General features: G+C 35.6%; 1 protein-coding gene across 1 annotated transcript in view; it reads left to right on the top strand.

Moving 5' to 3' along the window:
• LOC137386771 (glutarate-semialdehyde dehydrogenase-like) overlaps positions 1-18,524 on the top strand; it is a 42,129-nt gene extending 23,605 nt beyond the window's left edge. Inside the window, exons 9-12 of the mRNA XM_068072911.1 lie at positions 14,786-14,904; positions 15,017-15,189; positions 17,257-17,315; positions 18,203-18,524. Coding sequence (XP_067929012.1) covers positions 14,786-14,904; positions 15,017-15,189; positions 17,257-17,315; positions 18,203-18,408 — 557 coding nt within the window. The 3' untranslated portion in view covers positions 18,409-18,524. The remainder of the gene's footprint in view (positions 1-14,785; positions 14,905-15,016; positions 15,190-17,256; positions 17,316-18,202) is intronic.
• The last annotated feature ends 1,092 nt before the right edge of the window (positions 18,525-19,616 follow it).

The raw sequence follows: 19,616 nt of genomic DNA, 5'->3' as shown, positions 1-19,616 counted from the left end.
AAATAGCAATACATATTATTATTTTTGGCCTTCGGTATCGGGCAGCATGTATGCAGTTTGTTTGCTGATGTTAACAAAAGTTTTACTAATAAGCTACATAATTTGCTCAATTATTTGTGTCAACTTTAAAATTGAAAACAAATGTAGTGTTAGCACTTTTAGAATATACTACAAACAACTCAGGAACTTTTTGTGGCATCTGACTTGAATTTAAAAGTTCTCTGAAAATGCAACTTGTATTTGCCCATTTTAATACTTTAAAATGTCAAAGGGAGCTCATAATGAAAGCAACTTTAATATAATTTTAAGATGCTCAAAGCGGTACGGATGTTATGTTGACAAACATTAAACGGTCACTCTGTACTATGGCTAGTAAGTATTTACATGTATTTAGATTTTGCATTGATGCTTTCAATTAGGTAGTGTAGGAAATCTATTTACATTAGCTAAATTACCAGCATGTGCAATACCCAGCTTTGTTTCCTATCCATCCCAAACATTTTGCCAATGCTTATAATAATTCATTGCTCTTTTCAAATCTAATTTCTGAACCAAAGGTAGTTTTAGCAGTATAAGAACATATACTTCTCTTCCTATGGGTCTACTCACTTTTCTGCAGCAGCAAAGGCCATTGTTTTTAAAAGGTCTGTAAGAATTATATTACTTATTTTGACTTCCATTGGTGCTCGTAGCAAATATAATTTCAGTACAATTTGCATCAATAAAGTTATTATTACTTGTTTGTAAAGTATTTGGAGCAAAACAATATTTTATGTGCACAGCAAACATTTTTGCTGCAAGCTTACCAAAACAAAATAAAACGTTTATTTTTATGTTACATTTTAATTAAACATCATGTTCTATTCAGTTATTGCTGTCAGTACTATGCAGTTATTGCTGTCAATGTTCTTTGTGCATTCTTGGCACACTTTTATGTTAAACTTCCAATGCATTAAACACTTTAGAAATAAAGTGTCCAAACAAGGATGCATAACATGAGATTTGTCACTGGCTTGTTTTGACCTATAGCTAGCACTCTTTAGCCAAAGGTGTCTAGCTTTACTAAAAAATTTGGTAGTGAAATTGTACATAAATTCATTGCCTGCATACACGTCAATCATGATGCCTATGCTCTTATTATGTGTGTTCTACTATTGCCTGCTTAGCTAATTCACTTTCTACTTCTCAATAGCCTCAGCCTCCGAATGAAAGCTATTGTTGTTATTCCTATTCTTTGTAACTTTATAATGAAGGAGGTTGTGGTTGGGCAGCTCATTTGCTTTTCACTCTATTAGAAGTATTGCAGCACAAGTATAACTGCAGTAATAAAATCTTCACAGAATTGCATAATGTGGTCTTATTCTCCAAGGTCTTCTCACTAGCAGAAATGACCTATGTACTTATGCTATTGTGGTTTGTGCTTAAAGTGACTCATTCTCCTAATGTGGCATGGCTTGCTATCTTCTTGCATGCTAGTCAATTGATTAAATAGATTGTAAGAAACAAGCCAACCTCTCACTCCTACACAACCTAAAGACTTATCACATAAGTTCAACCTTCTAGCGAGATTGTAGCCGCTAAACATTTTGCTTTTTTCACGCGTCTAGCCATTTAGGGTTTTGCAGCAGCAGAAGAACAGACGAATCATGTCACAATTGGTATATTTGTTTGTCACAATTGTTTTATATTACTTTTGCCAATTTTGTCATTGAATTAATTGTACCATATTATGGTGAAAAAGCATCATGAAAAATGATTTTACTTCGCCTCAATACCAATGCAAAAGGTTAGACCGGTAGTGACCATTTTTGACCTGTAGGGCGAGCCACTTTAAATACTATATCAAAGCAACTTACTCATGTCATCAAATTGCGACGGCAAACAACAATGCATAGGTTTTCGCAGCTAATTTGGATTTGGATTTTACTGCCTTAATTGCAAGATCGTAATATTGTCAAGTTAAAAAGGTCAAGAAACCCCAACTTTATAATGCTAAAAGAATGAAATTATTACTAATTTTCATAAAATGATAACTTTGTAATTATACACGAGGGTAGCTTTGTGAGATTAACCGAAACACATTAAAATAGTTATGGTAACATATAGCACGGTAGCCAGCAATTGATGAATATCTGTGACTCTGTCGATGCTCCTAACTTTTGTAACTTTTTAAAAAGCATTAAAATAATTATGGATGCTTTTTATTCTGATTAGTAGTGTTAGCTGATTGATAGCACCAAACAGGCAGAATTATTAGTAGCCTATACTTCACTGCCCTGAGCAAGCAAAACGCTGTATCTTGATATTTGTAAATTGTTCAGCACAAGCACAAACGCGTTTTGGTCGAGCCTGGCATCAGTATTAGCAGTATTTTAGTTGTTTTTTTATTTATTATGGTGAGATATCCAACAATCTTTACCGAATTTTTTTTTCGTGAAACTTTAAAATCAAAGGAGTTATTTCACTTAGGGCATTTTGTTTGCTTAAATTGACAATTTACTAAGCTGGCACTAGGCAATCAAAACGCATTATCACTGCAGATAGGGCCTTTTGATTGCATAATTGGACTGGTTTCTCATTGTTAGTTTGCCACAAGACCATTTGCCATGACTGGATTATCAAAGGATTACAAGTTTAAATTCTGATATTAACCCGCAATTAGTCAACAAAATGATATATGTTGCAATTCCCATTACTCATCCAGTCAACACATGGATTAAAGCCCTGTAATAGCCATATTTAGCTCAAAAGTTAAGAGATGATCAAAGATCTAGGTATCCTTCAAACCTGATGTCATGAAATGAAAGGAGTAAGTAAAATAGTAGTTTAAAAAAGATCAAACGCTTTTATTGAAAATAATTTAGAGCAAACAACTGAGTGCAATAATGTCAGTATTTTAAAAAAGCAAAACCTTCCAATGGACATGTAATTAAAACAAATTTTTCATCAAATCTCTGAGTCGGATCTTTAAATCGAGACTTTTGTCACTTAGATATCGTCCTGTCATAATAAATATATTATGATAAAAAATATAGCAATAAGATGAGCACTTAGAAGTGCACTAGCTTGTATGAGCTGCCTTAAAACAACCAAATATATATGCTTCAGTTTCGCTTCCTTTGTTTATATACTCTTTGACTACATAATGCTGCTCATAATGTCCAACTTTGTGTATGTTCAGGCCAATCAAAACGCTGTATCTGCAGATAGAGATCTTTGATTGCCACTTTATATGTGGTAAATGTGGATAGGGCGTTTTGCACATTGTGAAAAGTGCTATTTCTGGTGGTCTCAGACATATGAAATTTTGAGACATGTTAGATCTCAACCTAAATTACATATAAGCACAAAAAAGTGAATTTTGAAAAACTTGTCAGATAGGGCGTTTTGCTTGCTTAGGGCAGTATAAAGTTATGATAATGTATTATTTTCATTGTAATTAACAAGTTGATGCATTTTAGTCGTAATTTGATACGGATTTAAACTAGAGGCTGAGTCATAAGTAAGTGACTGGAGTAAATGAAATCCTTTAAATTGCTGAAGCTTTAAAATCTATGTTTCAATTTTGTAGAAGAATATCGCAAGAGATAAAATATTACTGCTTCATAGAATTTTAGTAATGGGAGGTAGGAACACGGATTTGCTGAAAAACCTAAAAACATCAGGCATCTTTTGCATCAATTTTTAATCTGCATAACATCTGTTTGGGCTATTAAAATTGTTTTGCTTATTTTGGTAGAAACCTGGTCACCGCATCCAAGCATTATATCCACCAGATGGAAAATGGTACGAAGCACAGCTGGACGCTTTCTTGAAGGGGGTATGTTGCTGATTAACGGTTAATTTCCACAAGAGCGTGCCACATTAATAAAAGTTTTATTTCAAAAAATTTATAAGAAATAATATTACTATAAAATCTATGTTTGAATGCCATGGCACTGCATTTTTTAACCCTTCCAATTATAGTGGCAAAAATTGTCGATTGTGCTTCATAATATATGTTCAATCTTTATTAGCTTCAACTCTATCTAAAACCTTTTTGCTATAGATTTTATTTTTCCAACACGTTAAAAAATAGTACTATTCAAAAAACTTAATGCGTTCCTACTTCGTGCATTGCTAATGCTATGTGAAGCTACGATCCCTTCGAATCTCGAAAAACAATGCTCTACCATGTTCCTTACTCTTACGAAACTATTACTTTGACCACCATTGGAGTCACTATTGGAGCTGCTACTTTAATTATATGTGTAATCACTAAAATCTTAATCCGTCAGTCATCAATAATCATCAATAATGTTATCAACATAAGTAATTATCTGTTTTCAATTCTGGATGTACTTGCGAAAGCTATAATAGCACTAAATATTTCGAAAATCAGAAAGAACAAATGTTTCTTTTTATGTTGAAAAGTCCTAAACAAAAATTTAAAATTGCTTCGTGAGTTTAGGGTAATTTTACAGGGAAACTTTTGGACAACACTGTCAATACCATAAAAAGTTTTAAAGACTGTTAGTTATGTTGTCAACGAATAATAAAATTAAGTTACTACGCAATTGCCAGGAAATTCGCAACATGCACATATGCCGGTCGTCCATTGATTTCGCCTAAATGTGCATGCAGCGGTGAAAGGGTTAATAAAATATTATGTAATCTCTAATTGAATCCCCATTCATTTAAACGCCCCTCTACTAGACCTGTACTATAATAGATGACGGTTAAAGATAGAACGCCACCGTTCAAGTGAACGTTACTTCTTTTGAAAAAAACACATAAAAACTATATAACACACAAACTAAGCTGTGATCCAGTGTTAACATATACACTGGGCGTTGAGCTTGCAAAATGCCATCGTTAACTGCTTATTCTAATGCTGTAGCATGTGCAAGAAATTTTAGCCTCAAATAGTAGTACAGATTTCATCATATTTGCTAAACCGTTTTTTCATATATGCCGAACTATCAAGGCCGCTTAAACAATAAAATTATTATCAGCCTGATAGAGTTATTAATTATTTACACGGTGCTGCTTTCAAAGCTTTAACGAAAACACTGTAAAGCTTAGAAGTTAGAAAACTCGCTTCAATATGCATTGACAAAAGTATTAATTGCTATTGTTGTAACTGAGTCATTGTTAGTAAAAATTTGTCAACATTTTTCTATCCATCCTGTCCAAAATCGGATCCAAAGATCAAAGAATGTTGAAGTCGCAGTCAGCTGGAAGTGGTTGTCAATTAAAGGGTGACACTCTAGTTTTCAACACTTCTAGAGTAGCACTCAAATGAACATGGCCTTCAAATTAAGATTTTACCTTATGTCAATTTAGCTGTATTTCAGAATGTTATAATATTGGAGTTTTGGGTCAAGGTTAAAATAGCAAGCATAACTTTGCAAATATCGACGCAAAAAGATTTTAGTTTTAAATAAGGCTCTGCTTTCATATATTTGCAAATCACTAATGCATGAATTTAAAAAAGAGCCCAAGGGTATATTTCTCTTTGTGCAGTAGCATCTAATCAAAAATGCATTGATTTTAAATAAGTGCAGAGTGACATACATGGATTATCAACACCGAAGAGTGATTTTCAGACATCAGATTAAATGTGGGTGATGCTATGATAAGTGGCTTTAAACTAACACAATGTACTAGGGAAACAAGCGTGATTATTTTGCTGTAGCTCAAATGCAGTAGAAAAAATAAAGGTGTCTAACTTTTCAAGTATTTCAGTCAAATTCGTTGCCTACATAAATGCTGACACTAGTCTTTGTGTTCTGCTGCTGTCAGGTTACAAAACATAGCTCTCCTAGTCAGAGGCATTTAGGTATCTAGAGCAATCTAGGCATTAGTGGTTTCAAGGAAGACCTGAACAATGCTGTGTTTAACCACAGTGGTTGACCCCATAGGTCAAGTATTAGCCTAATTAATGACTCAATAAATAGCTATCCAGTCAGGTCACACTAAGCTTAGCAGCAATCGTTCTGAACACTGGCCATTGAGACTGCTCAATGAATGTTAATCCTGATCATTTCTCTAATAGTTTGAAGCAAATAGAAATCCAAACTGCTCTATCGCATGCACACAAGTGGCATACCATTTAGTTTCATAATTAGCTACTAAAGTAGTATATAGAAGTGGTCATCAAAGTACCTTCTACAGTATATGTGTGTTTTGAATAACAATACATCGGTTAAGTATTATATTACTAAATGAGAAATGACACTAACGAGAATTAATGTCCTTATTGTTCACTTGTATCTGAGAAACCGTCAATTCTGTTTTGACTTGCCGCACATAAACCAGCTTATTTAACTTTTGAATGGAGCTGAGCAATGATATGTGATTCATCAAAGCCATAGCTTATCAGATTTTTATAAATGATAATTCACATTATTTACTATTTCAGTCAGCAGAAAACGGTAAAGTGCAGAGGGAATAGCAGAATTTGACAAGCACTGGACTGAAAAATCAGGCAAACTGCCAACAAGATCAGTGTTGGATGCTATACACTCAACGTTGCCTAACAGAAGTGTTATAGTGATTCGGGCTCGAGCCAACAACTTGCTAAAGAAGGCTGCGAGAAAAAATTCCAGCTGAATTTTTTATGTTGTTGAACCTTCTTATTATCATTGCGTTGTATTTGTCAATAAATGTGCTCTTTTTGAAGACTAAAAGAGACCAACGCCGCAGTAATGCACTTGAATAGTTATTTTGTATCAAGCAGTCTTAGCTATTATTTTATGTACAGAAAATGTGCATAAAACAATGACTATGATAGATAATACAATACCGATGATAGATATTATCTGTTGTACTGCACTGTACACTATGATGTATTATTCAAGCAACAAGCTCTAAGATAAATTATAATAATTCTTTTAAAGAAAAACCAAATATAAGAAAATATGCCGCAGCAGCCAGTCTACTGACAACTTACTGTCAAACCGACAAGCCCAAAAAATTACTTAGAACGCTGTGCTTGACTAAAAACAATCAGAAATTCACTACACAATGAGAAATATATCTTTTTGGGTCATTTTCCAAATTTAAGTGAATGTGTCTGAGTAGAATGTTCTATCAATTTCTTGACAGTTCAGGGCATTATTATTACTGGTAAAAGGTGAATAATGGCACTCAGTATTACTATTGATCAATAAAACCACCCAAAGTCAAGAGATCTAAAGTTAGAAAAAATTTAGTACTGTGCTTGGTCAAGCCCGACTGATCATTGCTAACAATAAATTGCAGTAAGAAAGAAGTTTTGAAAAGCGAAAATGCCCTCAAGATAGAATGTTATTGTATTTTTATTGGCTCTCTATGTGACATTAAGTTTTTCCCTGGGTTCTAAATATGCACAATGGGCTTGTTTGGAATCTACCCAATTTATGGTGCTGTGATATTGCGCAGGTTTTGCAACCTGACACTCCATTCCCGAGTGGGAAAATGTTTTTACTTAACGTTCTAAGAGTGGCTTAAGATGAATAGAAAGACATTGCTGTTATTGTATGTTAGATTGAGTAACTAAGTATGTTGTGCAAGTAATTCATATTATTACTGTAGATAATATGCACAGCAAGCAAAGATGTGTGTGTTTCATTTTAGCAATCACAGTAACTGAGTTGCGTCCATGCATTGTTACCAACTAATTTTTTTAAGTTTTTGTATGCAGTGCAGCAGCGATATGTGACTGAATAAGAAACTATAACATAGACCATATTTATAAATATTGAGTTACATTATTCGTTTATTTTAGTGAGCAGAAAGTTAGCAATGATATGTAAGTTATAGAAACCTCTTAAATGATATATAAATAGCAGCAGCCTCCTAATTAATATATAATTCATTGCAGCCTCCTAACTGATATATAAATAGTAGCTACCAAATATATGAAATTCAAATTATAGTAAACTATTATGTGATCTATAAGTCATAGCAGCATCCTAAATTCTATGTAACTCATAGCAACCTCTGCAATGATATGTAAGTTATAGCAACCTCCTAAATGATGTAAAAATAGCAGCAGCCTCCCAATTTATATATAATTCATTGCAGCCTACTAAATGATATATAAATACTAGCTACCAACTATGGGAAATACAAATTATAGCAAGGTCTTAGGTGATCTATAAGTGACAGCAACATCCTAAATTATATGTAACCCATAGCAGCCTCTGCAATGATATGTAAGTTATAGAAACCTCCTAAATGATATATAAATAGCAGCAGCCTCCTAATTAATATATAATTCATAGCAGCCTCCTAACTGATATATAAATAGTAGCTACCAAATATATGAAATTCAAATTATAGGAAACTATTATGTGATCTATAAGTCATAGCAGCATCCTAAATTCTATGTAACTAATAGCAACCTCTACAATGATATGTAAGTTATAGCAACCTCCTAAATGATTTAAAAATAGCAGCAGCCTCCTAATTTATATATAATTCATAGCAGCCTCCTAACTGATATATAAATAGTACTGTAGCTACCAGCTATATGAAATTCAAATTATAGCAGACTCTTAGTTGATCTATAAGTGATAGCAACATCCCAAATTATGTGTAATCCTAAAAGAAACAAGTTATAGCAAACTCCTAAATGATATAAGTTACGGCATCTTACTAAAGGGTATGTAAGCTATGCCATGCTATGTAATGTTTCCATTGTAACTATTACATAAGTTACAATGGTAACATTCTAATTTATGTGTAATTTGTAGCAATCTGCTAACTGGTAATCATTATTTTTGCTTACTCATTGAGGTATGAATTATTTTACCTTCAAATTGATATGTAATTTACAACAACCATCTAGACATTCTCCAAGTTTTGACAGTTTTTCTAGTATGCATATATACAAAGTATGATAAGGCGATGAATATATATTGTATGATACCATATTCTCCTAAAATTTCCATAAAAATATATAATAATTAGGAGGTGAATAAATATATATATATCTACAATGTAGATAAATTAGACCATATAGGAGGCTTACCCATATATATTTGCGTTAACTCCTAATCCCTTATATTCCGCAACCTCCTAACTGGTATATATTTATTCAACTCCTAACTCGGAAATATGGGTATATATATATATATATACACATGTATATATATATATACACATGTATATATATAATGGACTGCTGCTCTTACAATGGACCTTCGCCCTGATAATGAGGAAATTGACTGGCACACGAAACCTCTTCATGGTGCTTACCACCGACAAATATCTAAGGTTGGCGATCTTCACCAGACATATATGTGGCTGAACAAAGGAAACCTAATGGCCAATACAGAGTCGCTAATCATGGCAGCCCAGGAGCAAGTGCTCCCAACAAGGCAACTCCAAACAAAAATCTATCACATTAGAGACGATCCTAGATGCAGACTGTGCAAAGATGCACCTGAGACCATCCAACACATCATCAGTGGATGCAAGCAGCTAGCAGGAAATGCATACACTGAGCGGCATAATAATGTCGCAGGTGTTGTGTATAGAAGTTTATGTGACGAGTATGGCCTTAATAAACCACAACACTGGTGGGAAACTCTTGGTAAGGTCAATAAAAATGATCGCGCTAAGATCCTCTGGGACATCTACATCCGGACTGACAAGCATGTCTTAGCAAACCAACCAGATATAGTGGTGGTGGACAAGGAGAACAAGAGAGCTACTATAATAGATATAGCAGTACCCAATGACTACAATATAGACAGCAAAGAAAAAGAAAAGGTAGAGAAGTATCTCCCTCTTGGAGAAGAGATTGAAAAATGCTGGGATGTAAGAACAACTGTAATCCCAGTAGTCATTGGGGCACTGGGCGCAATAACACCGGCGCATAAAATGTGGCTTGCCCAAATACCAACAGCAATCAACTCAGGTGAGTTGCAGAAAAGTGCTCTACTGGGAACAGCTAAAATCTTAAGGCGAGTGCTCAAACTCCCAGGTCCCTGGTAGGAGACTCGAGTTAGAGCAGAAACTACCACCCATACGGGTTAACCGGGGTGAGGAAACAATTTTTTTTTTTTATATATATAGATATATATATACTAGCTGTGCCACCCGGCTTTGCCCGTGTAATAGAAGAGTCTTTGGACAGAAAGTTGATTTGTATTTAACATATAACAACATTTGCCATTATAACTTTCAAACTACATATCATGAGAGAAGTGTTTTGTGTAGTTGAAATAAATTAAAAGAAAAATAAAAATGACTGTAAAGGTTTTAAAGCTTTGTCAAACAACTGTACCTTTCAAGCTAGTAGCCTGGCATATTGCCAATGAAAAATTCCACTAAGCTAGTTAATAAGGTTAGACTTCCAATGACCGTAAGCCATGACTTTGAGTCTGCATTGTTGCTCAGCTGTTCTAATAATAGCTATAGCCGGAAAACCTACACACATACGACATACTTTGAGAAATATATATATAATACATATATATATATATATATAGCTGGGGGCTGTATATAGCAACCATAGCATAACAGGTTATAGCAACCAATATCAAGGGGTTGTGATATTTATCTAGATTTCTGTATTTATATCTAAAATATTATGCTGAATTTAAAAATCTAAACGGATTTTAGCTGGTTGTCATAAAAATAGATGTGTATCTATGAAAAAAATGTAGGCCTATTACTTAATTTTGCAGATATTAAAAACAGCTTGGTAGTACCGTAAAATTGGGCACAGCCGTTGTACCATCAACAAATACTTTAGAAAAGAATAAACAGCAACATATTGCACACCATCGGTCACTATACACTTCGATCTTGTAAATTCGAATGATTATTCTTATAACTAAATCTTATAAAATCGAATAATTATTCTTACAATTAAATATTGTAATAATCTTATAAGAATCGTTAGAAAAATATCATCGTCATTTCCTTTACTTTCACTGCTTTGGACATCAGTTGGAATACCAAAGTATTCATTATAAGTATCCAAAATGTCAGAGTCTGGTAGAACCGGCAAGAAGAAACAATTACTTTCCAGTGCTTGTACGTTAATTATATATTGTATCGCTAAAATAGAAAAAGAATCATTGGAAAAATATCATCGCCATTTCTTTTACTTTCACTGCTTTGGACATCAGTTGGAATACCAAAGTATTCATTATAATTGTCCAAAATGTTAAGAGTCCAGTAGAATCAGCAAAAAAAATGATTACTTTTCAGTACTTCAACGTTAATTACAGAAACCTTTGGCAATTAGACATTGTGATAGACTGGTGAAATGTGCACGACTTAATAGTTCTACTCTCTGTCGCACCGCCTTATCGACGTTTCGTTGGCTGGTCCTAATTTTGATTAAAATAGGCTTGGCAAGTTTTTATATCGATTTGTAGGCCGAATTAATCTGTCTATTTATGTATAATCCGATCAGATGGGTTAGTTTTAGGCTATTGCTGTAACCTTTCAAAGACTTGGTAACATATTTAAATAGGTTTATATGTGCTTTGTATCATTATTATACTTGAACGACTTCAGAAAAATGGTTAAATTTGTTGAAGAAATTTTGGTACAAGGGTTTGGTAACGTCCATTAACGAAGAATTTTTCGAGAGTTGTGTGCACATATGCATTTATCATAAATCTCCCAACCAATCGCTTCGCTCGTGTTTGGTTGTGGGACAAAACAATAATAATGGTATTTTTGACCCTTAAATTTGTACAAACTAATAATGTTGAGCCATTTTCTTACAAAAGTTTGCGGATTTATTTGAATGACTCATGTTTTTTGGTATGTAATTTAATTAATTAATCATTGATTGGGTTACCTCAAGACAATTTATTACCTTTCAATACTAAGATGTTTGCATTTCAAGGCATTGATTAGTTCCCAATTAAATAAATAACTATAGTAACAGACTAGTAGAATCTTCACCTTTGAATGTCCATCTATAGTGTGCTCCTCATATGGTCTCTAATGTTATGGCTAGGAAAAACTTAAGTGCCAAGGCTTAACCTAAAATAACGTCTCCGCTTTGATTGATAAAACCTCTATCACAAGGGCCGCTCTCTATTTTCATTTTCTACAGCAACTTCAATATTTGCTAATATATTGCAATCCTTATCTAACTGGAAAATCTGTTTATTTAAATTTATATTCAATATGTCTAATTGCATAAATTTGTATTATTGTGGAGCCATGTCCATCTATCCAAAGACTACCTGTCCGAAGTCCATCTGTCTGAAGTCTGTCTGTCTAAAGTCCGTCTGTCCCAAGTCCGTCTGTCCAAAGTCCACCTGTCTGAAGTCCTGGAGTCCGTCTGTCCAAAGTTCATCTGTTTGAAGTCCACCTGTCTGAAGTCTGTCTGTCCGAAGTCCGTCTGTCCAAAGTCCATCTGTCCGAAGTCGCTCTGTCCGAAGTCCGTCTGTTTGAAGTTCGTCTGCTTGAAGTTCGTCTGTTTGAAGTTCGTCTGTTTGAAGTTTGTCTGTTCGAAGTCTATCTGTCCGAAGTCCATCTGTTTGAAGTCCTTATGTCCTAAGTCCTGGAGTCCGCCTGTCTGAAGTCTATCTGTTCGAAGTCTACCTGTCCGTTTGTCTCAAGTCCTGGAGTCCGTCTCTCCAAAGCCCGTCTGTTTGAAGTTCACCTGTCCGAAGTCCATTTGTCCCAAGTCTTGAAGTCCGTCTGTCTGAAGTCTGTCTGTTTGAAGTCCGTCTGTCCGAAGCCATGGTTGAGAATTGCGATAAAATATTGCTTCATTCGGTTTCGAACTCGTGACATTGGGTTTAGTAGCATCTCTAGCACCTTCACCAAGCAACCGCTCCCTATTGTTTCCGCATTATTTTGCGCATATTTATTACCCTGTGCTTCATTAGCACATATTATGGCATACAAGACTTCCAGGGTACTTGAAAGTGTCTTTTATAAATTTGTTGTTTTGTTCACCTTTTCATAGAGGAATCGTTTTCGAACCATCAACTCTCCTTAAAAAAAGATGCAAAGCGAAGAAAGTTATTGTTTCTCTGTGCGATAACATTTCGTTAACTGGGTGATATATAGGTATAGGTATATATACCATATAGTGATAATGTAAAAACACTCATGTTAGGTATATATACCATATCACAGGTGTCCTTTAGTGGGATATTGCCGAGGTCGAGCCGTAGGCTACACACACAAAAAAACAACAAAGGTCCACGTAGTTATGAGCAAAAACAAAAGTATCCATCCAAATACCTCTCCCAATCCGATGAGCAGCACACACAAAAACTAAACCAATCGACAGGACCACCCATCACGTCAAAGTATTCCAAGTTTCAAGTCATGTCTTGTACAACTCAACTCCCCTTATGGTTTCTCAAAACTTGTCTCTAAGTCCCTATTAATTTGAGACTGTCTGATTGCTGTTTTCGCAATGGTCGCGCCTAGCGTCCTGCTTCAACACCTCATTAACTATCGGAGAAAAGTTCGGGAGCACTCAGCGATGCCCCGATAGTTACTGAGGTGTTGAAGCAGGACGCTAGGCTAGCAGCGACCATTTTGAAAACAGCAATCGGACAGTCTCAAATTAATAGGGACTTAGAGACAAGTTTTGGAAAACCATAAGGTGAGTTGTACAAGACATGACTTGAAACTTGGAATATTTTGACATGATGGGTGGTCCTGTTGGATGGTTTAATTTTTGTGTGTGCTGCTCATCGGGTTGGTGAGATATTTGGATGGATACTTTTGCTCGTAACTGCGTGGACCTTTGTTGTTTTTTTGTGTGTGTAGCCTACGGTTCGGGCTCAGCAATATCCCACTAAAGGACACCTGTTTACCATATACTGAAAATATATAAACACTGATGTTAGGTATTTATATCACATACTGGCAATTTAAAAACACCCCATACTTAGACGTATGGACTATTATGACAAAGCACATACATGTATTTAATATGTGCATTGTCATGTGCAAGCCCTTCCACTATAGGGGAAGTACTTCAAATTACACTGTCATAGCATTCAAATCGAGGTTTTACAGTAGTTGTATGAAAATATGGCTTTATGATGCAACAGGCAGGAGCAGATAACTACAACGGAGCGATTATTGATGAACTTCCTGGTTGTGATAGCCTCTAATCTATAGACCCTATTGAGTGCATAACTTGCTCCTAACTTCTAAGTTGGCGTTGTTAGTTCACAGACTTGGTAAGTGTGCAAGTTTGCCAACAGCATACAAAGGGTGACTTATCGCTTTCTAAGATCACTAGTACCCTTGCAGCTCAGTGTGCTGTGAGAGATAGTCAGGTGTGTTAATAAAAACAGAGAATAAGTATGTGCACAATTATTCAAAACCCTGGAAGGCGAACAATTGACACAGGTGGTAGCATACCAGGGAGCTGTGCCGGATGTCATGGGTTCAAAGCCTGCACAAAGCAAGTTTTTCTCAACCGCCGATCGCAGCTTCAAACAGATGAGCATGGCTCTTATTATGCCAAAAAGTTGATGTGAGATTTCTGTGTTACATCTATGGCTCAACATGTTATATCTATGGCTCAACATGTTACATCTATGGCTCAACATGTTACATTTATGGCTCAATATGTTACATCTATGGCTCAACATGTTACATCTATGGCTCAACATGTTACATTTATGGCTCAATATCTTACATCTATGGCTCAACTGTCACCAAAAAGTTAAATGTAACTAATTAGTGTTTAAAGTGATTATTTTGCACTGTTGTTCTCTAGGAAAGTCTGTTACCAATACCCTATTCATCATACACTTCGTATCACCCCCTAATCTCATCTGCAGTAACAATGTTTGACTATAACCAGGAATTTACGATGAAGCGGTGGAGGCTATTAGTGTTATGGTAAAATCAATCAAACAGGGAGATCCAACAGATCCTACCACCAATGTTGGACCTCTAATCAACAAGAGAGGCATAGACAAGGTAGACAATTTCAGCTTAGCCTTTTTTTAGGCATTCATACTTGTTTTATTGTTTTTTGCGATTGTTTGATGTCATCAATTACAGCATGAGCAACTTCTGTGGTTTTCACCAGGTCCATCGATTAGTGGAAGATGCTAAGGCTAGAGGGGCTAATGCGCTAATCGGTGGATCTAAAGCTACAGATATTGGAGAACTCTACTACCAGCCCACATTGCTCACTGATGTCACAGAAGATATGGCAATATTTAAGGAGGAAGTATTTGGCCCAGTCATGTCAGTGATCAAGTAAGAGCGATGTGCCAGCTATTCAATTTTAAACATTTTCAATACTTTCATTGTCCTTTCTCGATTGAGTTTCACATGTTTGCGTCTGCGTCGCTAACACTTGCCTCAATAATTATTAACTTATTTATTATGTAACTTAACTTGTATTCAAATTATTACCTTTTTTCAACAAGGCGCCAGAGTCCATCCGCATCATGCGAATGTCCATAGAAACACTTAATTCGCATGGTAGCACAACTCCAATTAATTAATTCCAACTCCTTAATTCGCACGGTAATTTTTTGGTTGATTCCGCATATTGGAAAACAAATTTGCCCTTGTATGGCAAGGACGAAATAGCATCGTGTTTCATGGGGTAAGGCGACAAAATCTTATAACAGAGGCATTGCAACTCATTGGCGCACTGTATTGATTAATAATTTACCGTGTGCAATCGCGAAAAGAGTATACAGTATATGGTGAGAGTGCCAGGAATGGTAAGAATGATGTAGCCTTGTGGATAGGGGCGCTAGTTTACAAACTTGTGTTTGCAATCTTTGTGATTTCAAATCCAGTACCAAGCACATTTTTCAATCCTAGATTTTAATTGCCATAAACGGATAGACATCGAATGACAGACGACAATTTTTAAGATTTATATATATTCTGTAGATGTGTATATATATATATATATATATATATATATATATAATATCACAGGAAAAACATGTGTCTGAGTTCAAGTCAATTTATTACTAAATAGTTTCATGCCTCTGCGAGGCAATCATCAGATAAAATGACTTGCTCAATAAAAGCAGTAAATATACACAGGGTGTGGTCACAAGCATACAAATTAAAACTAAAGCTGAATCAGGCAGATAAGTTAAGATAAGTTGCACTACTGTTCTTAAACAGGTATTTGACCGCGTGTCTACATGTAGAGACAAGTTCATTGCGCTTATTTAGAGCCGACATGTCAGGCTTGCATAATATGAAAAACTTTTCCCATATACATAGATTGCATTTATTAGTTGCACTGCTGTATGCATTGGCTTGTTTCAGTAGCTTCCACTTAATTGAGTAATGCGTGTTAGTGTTTTTAGCTGCCAAATATATTTACTGAGTTCAGTGCTCAGCTTTCTTGCCTCGTTTCGAAAGGATGCAGTATGATTGTTGTATCGGGTCTTAAACTGACCTTCCGTTAGCCCTACATAAGTTTTATCAGTATTTTCTGCTGTTACCGTGGCTTGATATATGCAAGATGATGTTAGGCATTTCTCATTGAGTGGGCAGTTAGCTTTGACTCTGCAGTTGCACTGTCTGATGTGATGGTCGTTGTTGTTAGTTGACAGTAGTCGGGAGGTGTGTGCACTTATAATGTTCTTTATGCTAGCGCAGCAACTATAGCTGACTTTGATGTAATTACGATTAAAGATCTTATGGAGCTCGTGGTGCTGGGGGAATGCTATGCTAATGATCTTCAGAAATGTCTTTCCAATATTGGTGCATACGTTCCTGCTATATACCGGATTGTACCACAATATTGAGCACTCTGATTTCAGTTTCACAAGTTTACTGTATTTATATATATATATATATATATATTAAAACTATGTAAAAAATGTATTAAAAATCAACTTATTAACATTGAGAGTTGCCTGGCTCATTGCTTATGACAAATTTGAGTAAGCTTACTAATAAGAGCTACGACTTCTACGGGTCTACACTATGATGACTTCACGTCATGACCTAAAGCACTAGCCTATTTGCTTCCATATAGCGACATATATTCCCAGGGAATTGATCAAGCTCTGTGGCTCAATTAGTAAAGCAGTTGACTGGTGAATCGGAGGTACTGAGATCAAATCTTCTGCATTACGAATCCTTTATCCCAAAATTTTAAAAGTTATAGCTGGACACGCATATACACATACACACAAAATTTGAGAAATATGTATTTATATATAGATGTTGAATGTATTATGAATATCCACATTTTTATGAGTTCAGATTGTTTGGCATTGTGAGCTTTGTTGATTCAGACATGTTTTTTGAGTTTACAGTAACTCCTATTGGCTGATTTTGCAGGTTTAAGACTGAAGAAGACGCTCTTAGATTGGCTAATGCTAGCGAAAGGGGACTTGCCAGTAAGTGTGTATTACTGTTATTATCGCTGTTATCGAAATGAATTTGCGTGTAATAAATTTGCAGATGAACTTCAATTTGAATGCAATAGCCGATATCATTTATCACAGCGATAGCAATTAGTGACATCATTTCATCATTTCCAAGATAATGGAAATTCAAATTTTTGCGATTGAAATAAAAAATTTGGAGAAGTGACAGAAGTCTGGCACTTTCTAAATGTCCTAAGGTATTCAGTTCTCACCTTAACAATTCCTCACTTTTAACGTTAATTGGTGACCAACACTGCCCATGGTAAATTAGCATTCATGAGGTAGTGTCGCTTCCCACTTTCACATGTATTGTGATCATGTTCTTTTAAAAATATGTAACCTGTAAGTCCAATATTCAGTTTTTTTACCTGAAAGCAAGTCTGAATTAGCTTGCTTATCGTGTTGCGGCAAGGAAAGCACTGTGATGAGGTCATTGAGTTGAAACAATCTTCTTGTGAATGACCTTCACCCTTATAACCTTAAGAAACGGCTAGCTAGTCTAACAATGTTTGCTTTAAAAATTTAGTTTTTATTTAAAGAAGTTTGTAGGTTAATAGTTCAGCCCAGTTCGGTAAAACCTTTGCTGAATTTATTTTGACCCTTTCTCATCGACTTCGTACCAAGCATGATGAAAATGTGGCTTTTGGGGAGGGAAGAAATCCATGATGTTCGAAGAACATTAAAGATGAGATCAATCCACATTTGAATTATTTCTAGCCTCAGCTGTAACATTATCTCCCGTCCTTTTCTGAGTGGTTATGTTCACCATATTTGTTATTATAGCCTGAGTTTGTATGTTTGAATAGCTAGGTTTAACCTATACTTGTCATTACAGCCCGTATTCTCTATTGTTACAGGTTATTTTTACACATCCGATCTGGCACAGTGCTATCGGGTAATGGAAGGTATTCAATCAGGAATGGTCGGCTGCAATGAAACTGTTATCACTGGTGCTGAGCTTCCATTTGGTGGTTACAAGCAGTCTGGTATCGGAAGAGAGGGTGGGAAGTATGGCCTAGAGGAATTCCTTGAGACCAAGCTAGGCGTTATCAGCCTAGTTTAGGACACTTTTAGTACAGAGAGATGAGGTATTCCTTGTACAGAAAAGGCTTCCATGATATTCACTTTTATATCTTGAATAATTTTGGTATACAATAAAATGTTCATCACCGTGTCAAAAGGTACTACTGATGAAATATTCCATAGCATCTAAGTTTTCATGTTGCGTTGAGGTTTCCTAAATGTTAGTTTTGAAAAAAATGAAAGCGATGTCTGTGATAGCGACAGATAAGTATGATAATGATAGATTAAGTTTTAGATATTGCTAAAACTAGAAGAACGCCCGTCATTGCACCAGTATTAAAAATCAGCTTATGGACGGTGACAGGTAATGTAGTTGCCTGTCATTTGCCATTAGCCTGGCACATTGCCAATGATAATTTGAGTAAGCTAATGTTGCTAAACTTACTTAAAGAGCTGTGAGAGCAAGCATAAAATGACATTGCGTCATGACGCTGAGCAGTATGCGTATTTCCACCCACATAGCGACATATATCGCTCAATGGCACCAGCAATCTCGTGTAGCTCAATGGTGTAGCGTATCATCCGGGAGTGGGAGGTTCCAAGATCAAATCTTCTGCGATACGGATTCTTTATTTCAAGTTTTAATAGCTATATGTAGTCTGGTTGCCACAGGGCATTTTCGAGTCAGTTTTTTACAAAGGAGGGTCTAATGTTTACCAGGTAGACCAGAGCATTCATAACCTTTTTAATTACAGCCACCAGTGATACTATCGTTAAGCAGTGATAATTAGCCATTTAGAGGGTGAGTATAAATACATAAAGGTTCTTACATCATGCATAACTATTCAAATCAGCTCTACAGACAAAGATCTAAACTCTTTTAATATGGCAGCTATTTTGGCCCATCGATAGCAATTAGGTACTCGGTCTGCTTCAGGTGTCAAACCCCCTTCTGGTTAGAAACAGTTATTATAGTTGGTAGTAGCAGTAAAACTTAACGTCTCTACTTGAGTTGATTCTCACTGCTAGCTATCGTAGACTGCATAATTCATTACAATAGAGTACCACATCCTAGCAAGCTGACAAGCTCTGCTAATGGAAACAAGTTTGTAGTCCTTGTGAGCTACCGAGCAGTACAGTAACTGTATCTACAAAAAGCCTGAGAGGACCATTGAAAAATAGTTAAAGTGACTTTAATAAACTCGAACTGTTCGCCTCTTGCAAATACTATTGAATTCTAGGTGACAT

The sequence above is a fragment of the Watersipora subatra genome, chromosome 2 (genome assembly GCF_963576615.1).
Source record: "Watersipora subatra chromosome 2, tzWatSuba1.1, whole genome shotgun sequence".
Taxonomy (NCBI): Eukaryota; Metazoa; Bryozoa; class Gymnolaemata; order Cheilostomatida; family Watersiporidae; genus Watersipora; species Watersipora subatra.
This window is presented reverse-complemented; position numbering and strand designations above follow the sequence as displayed.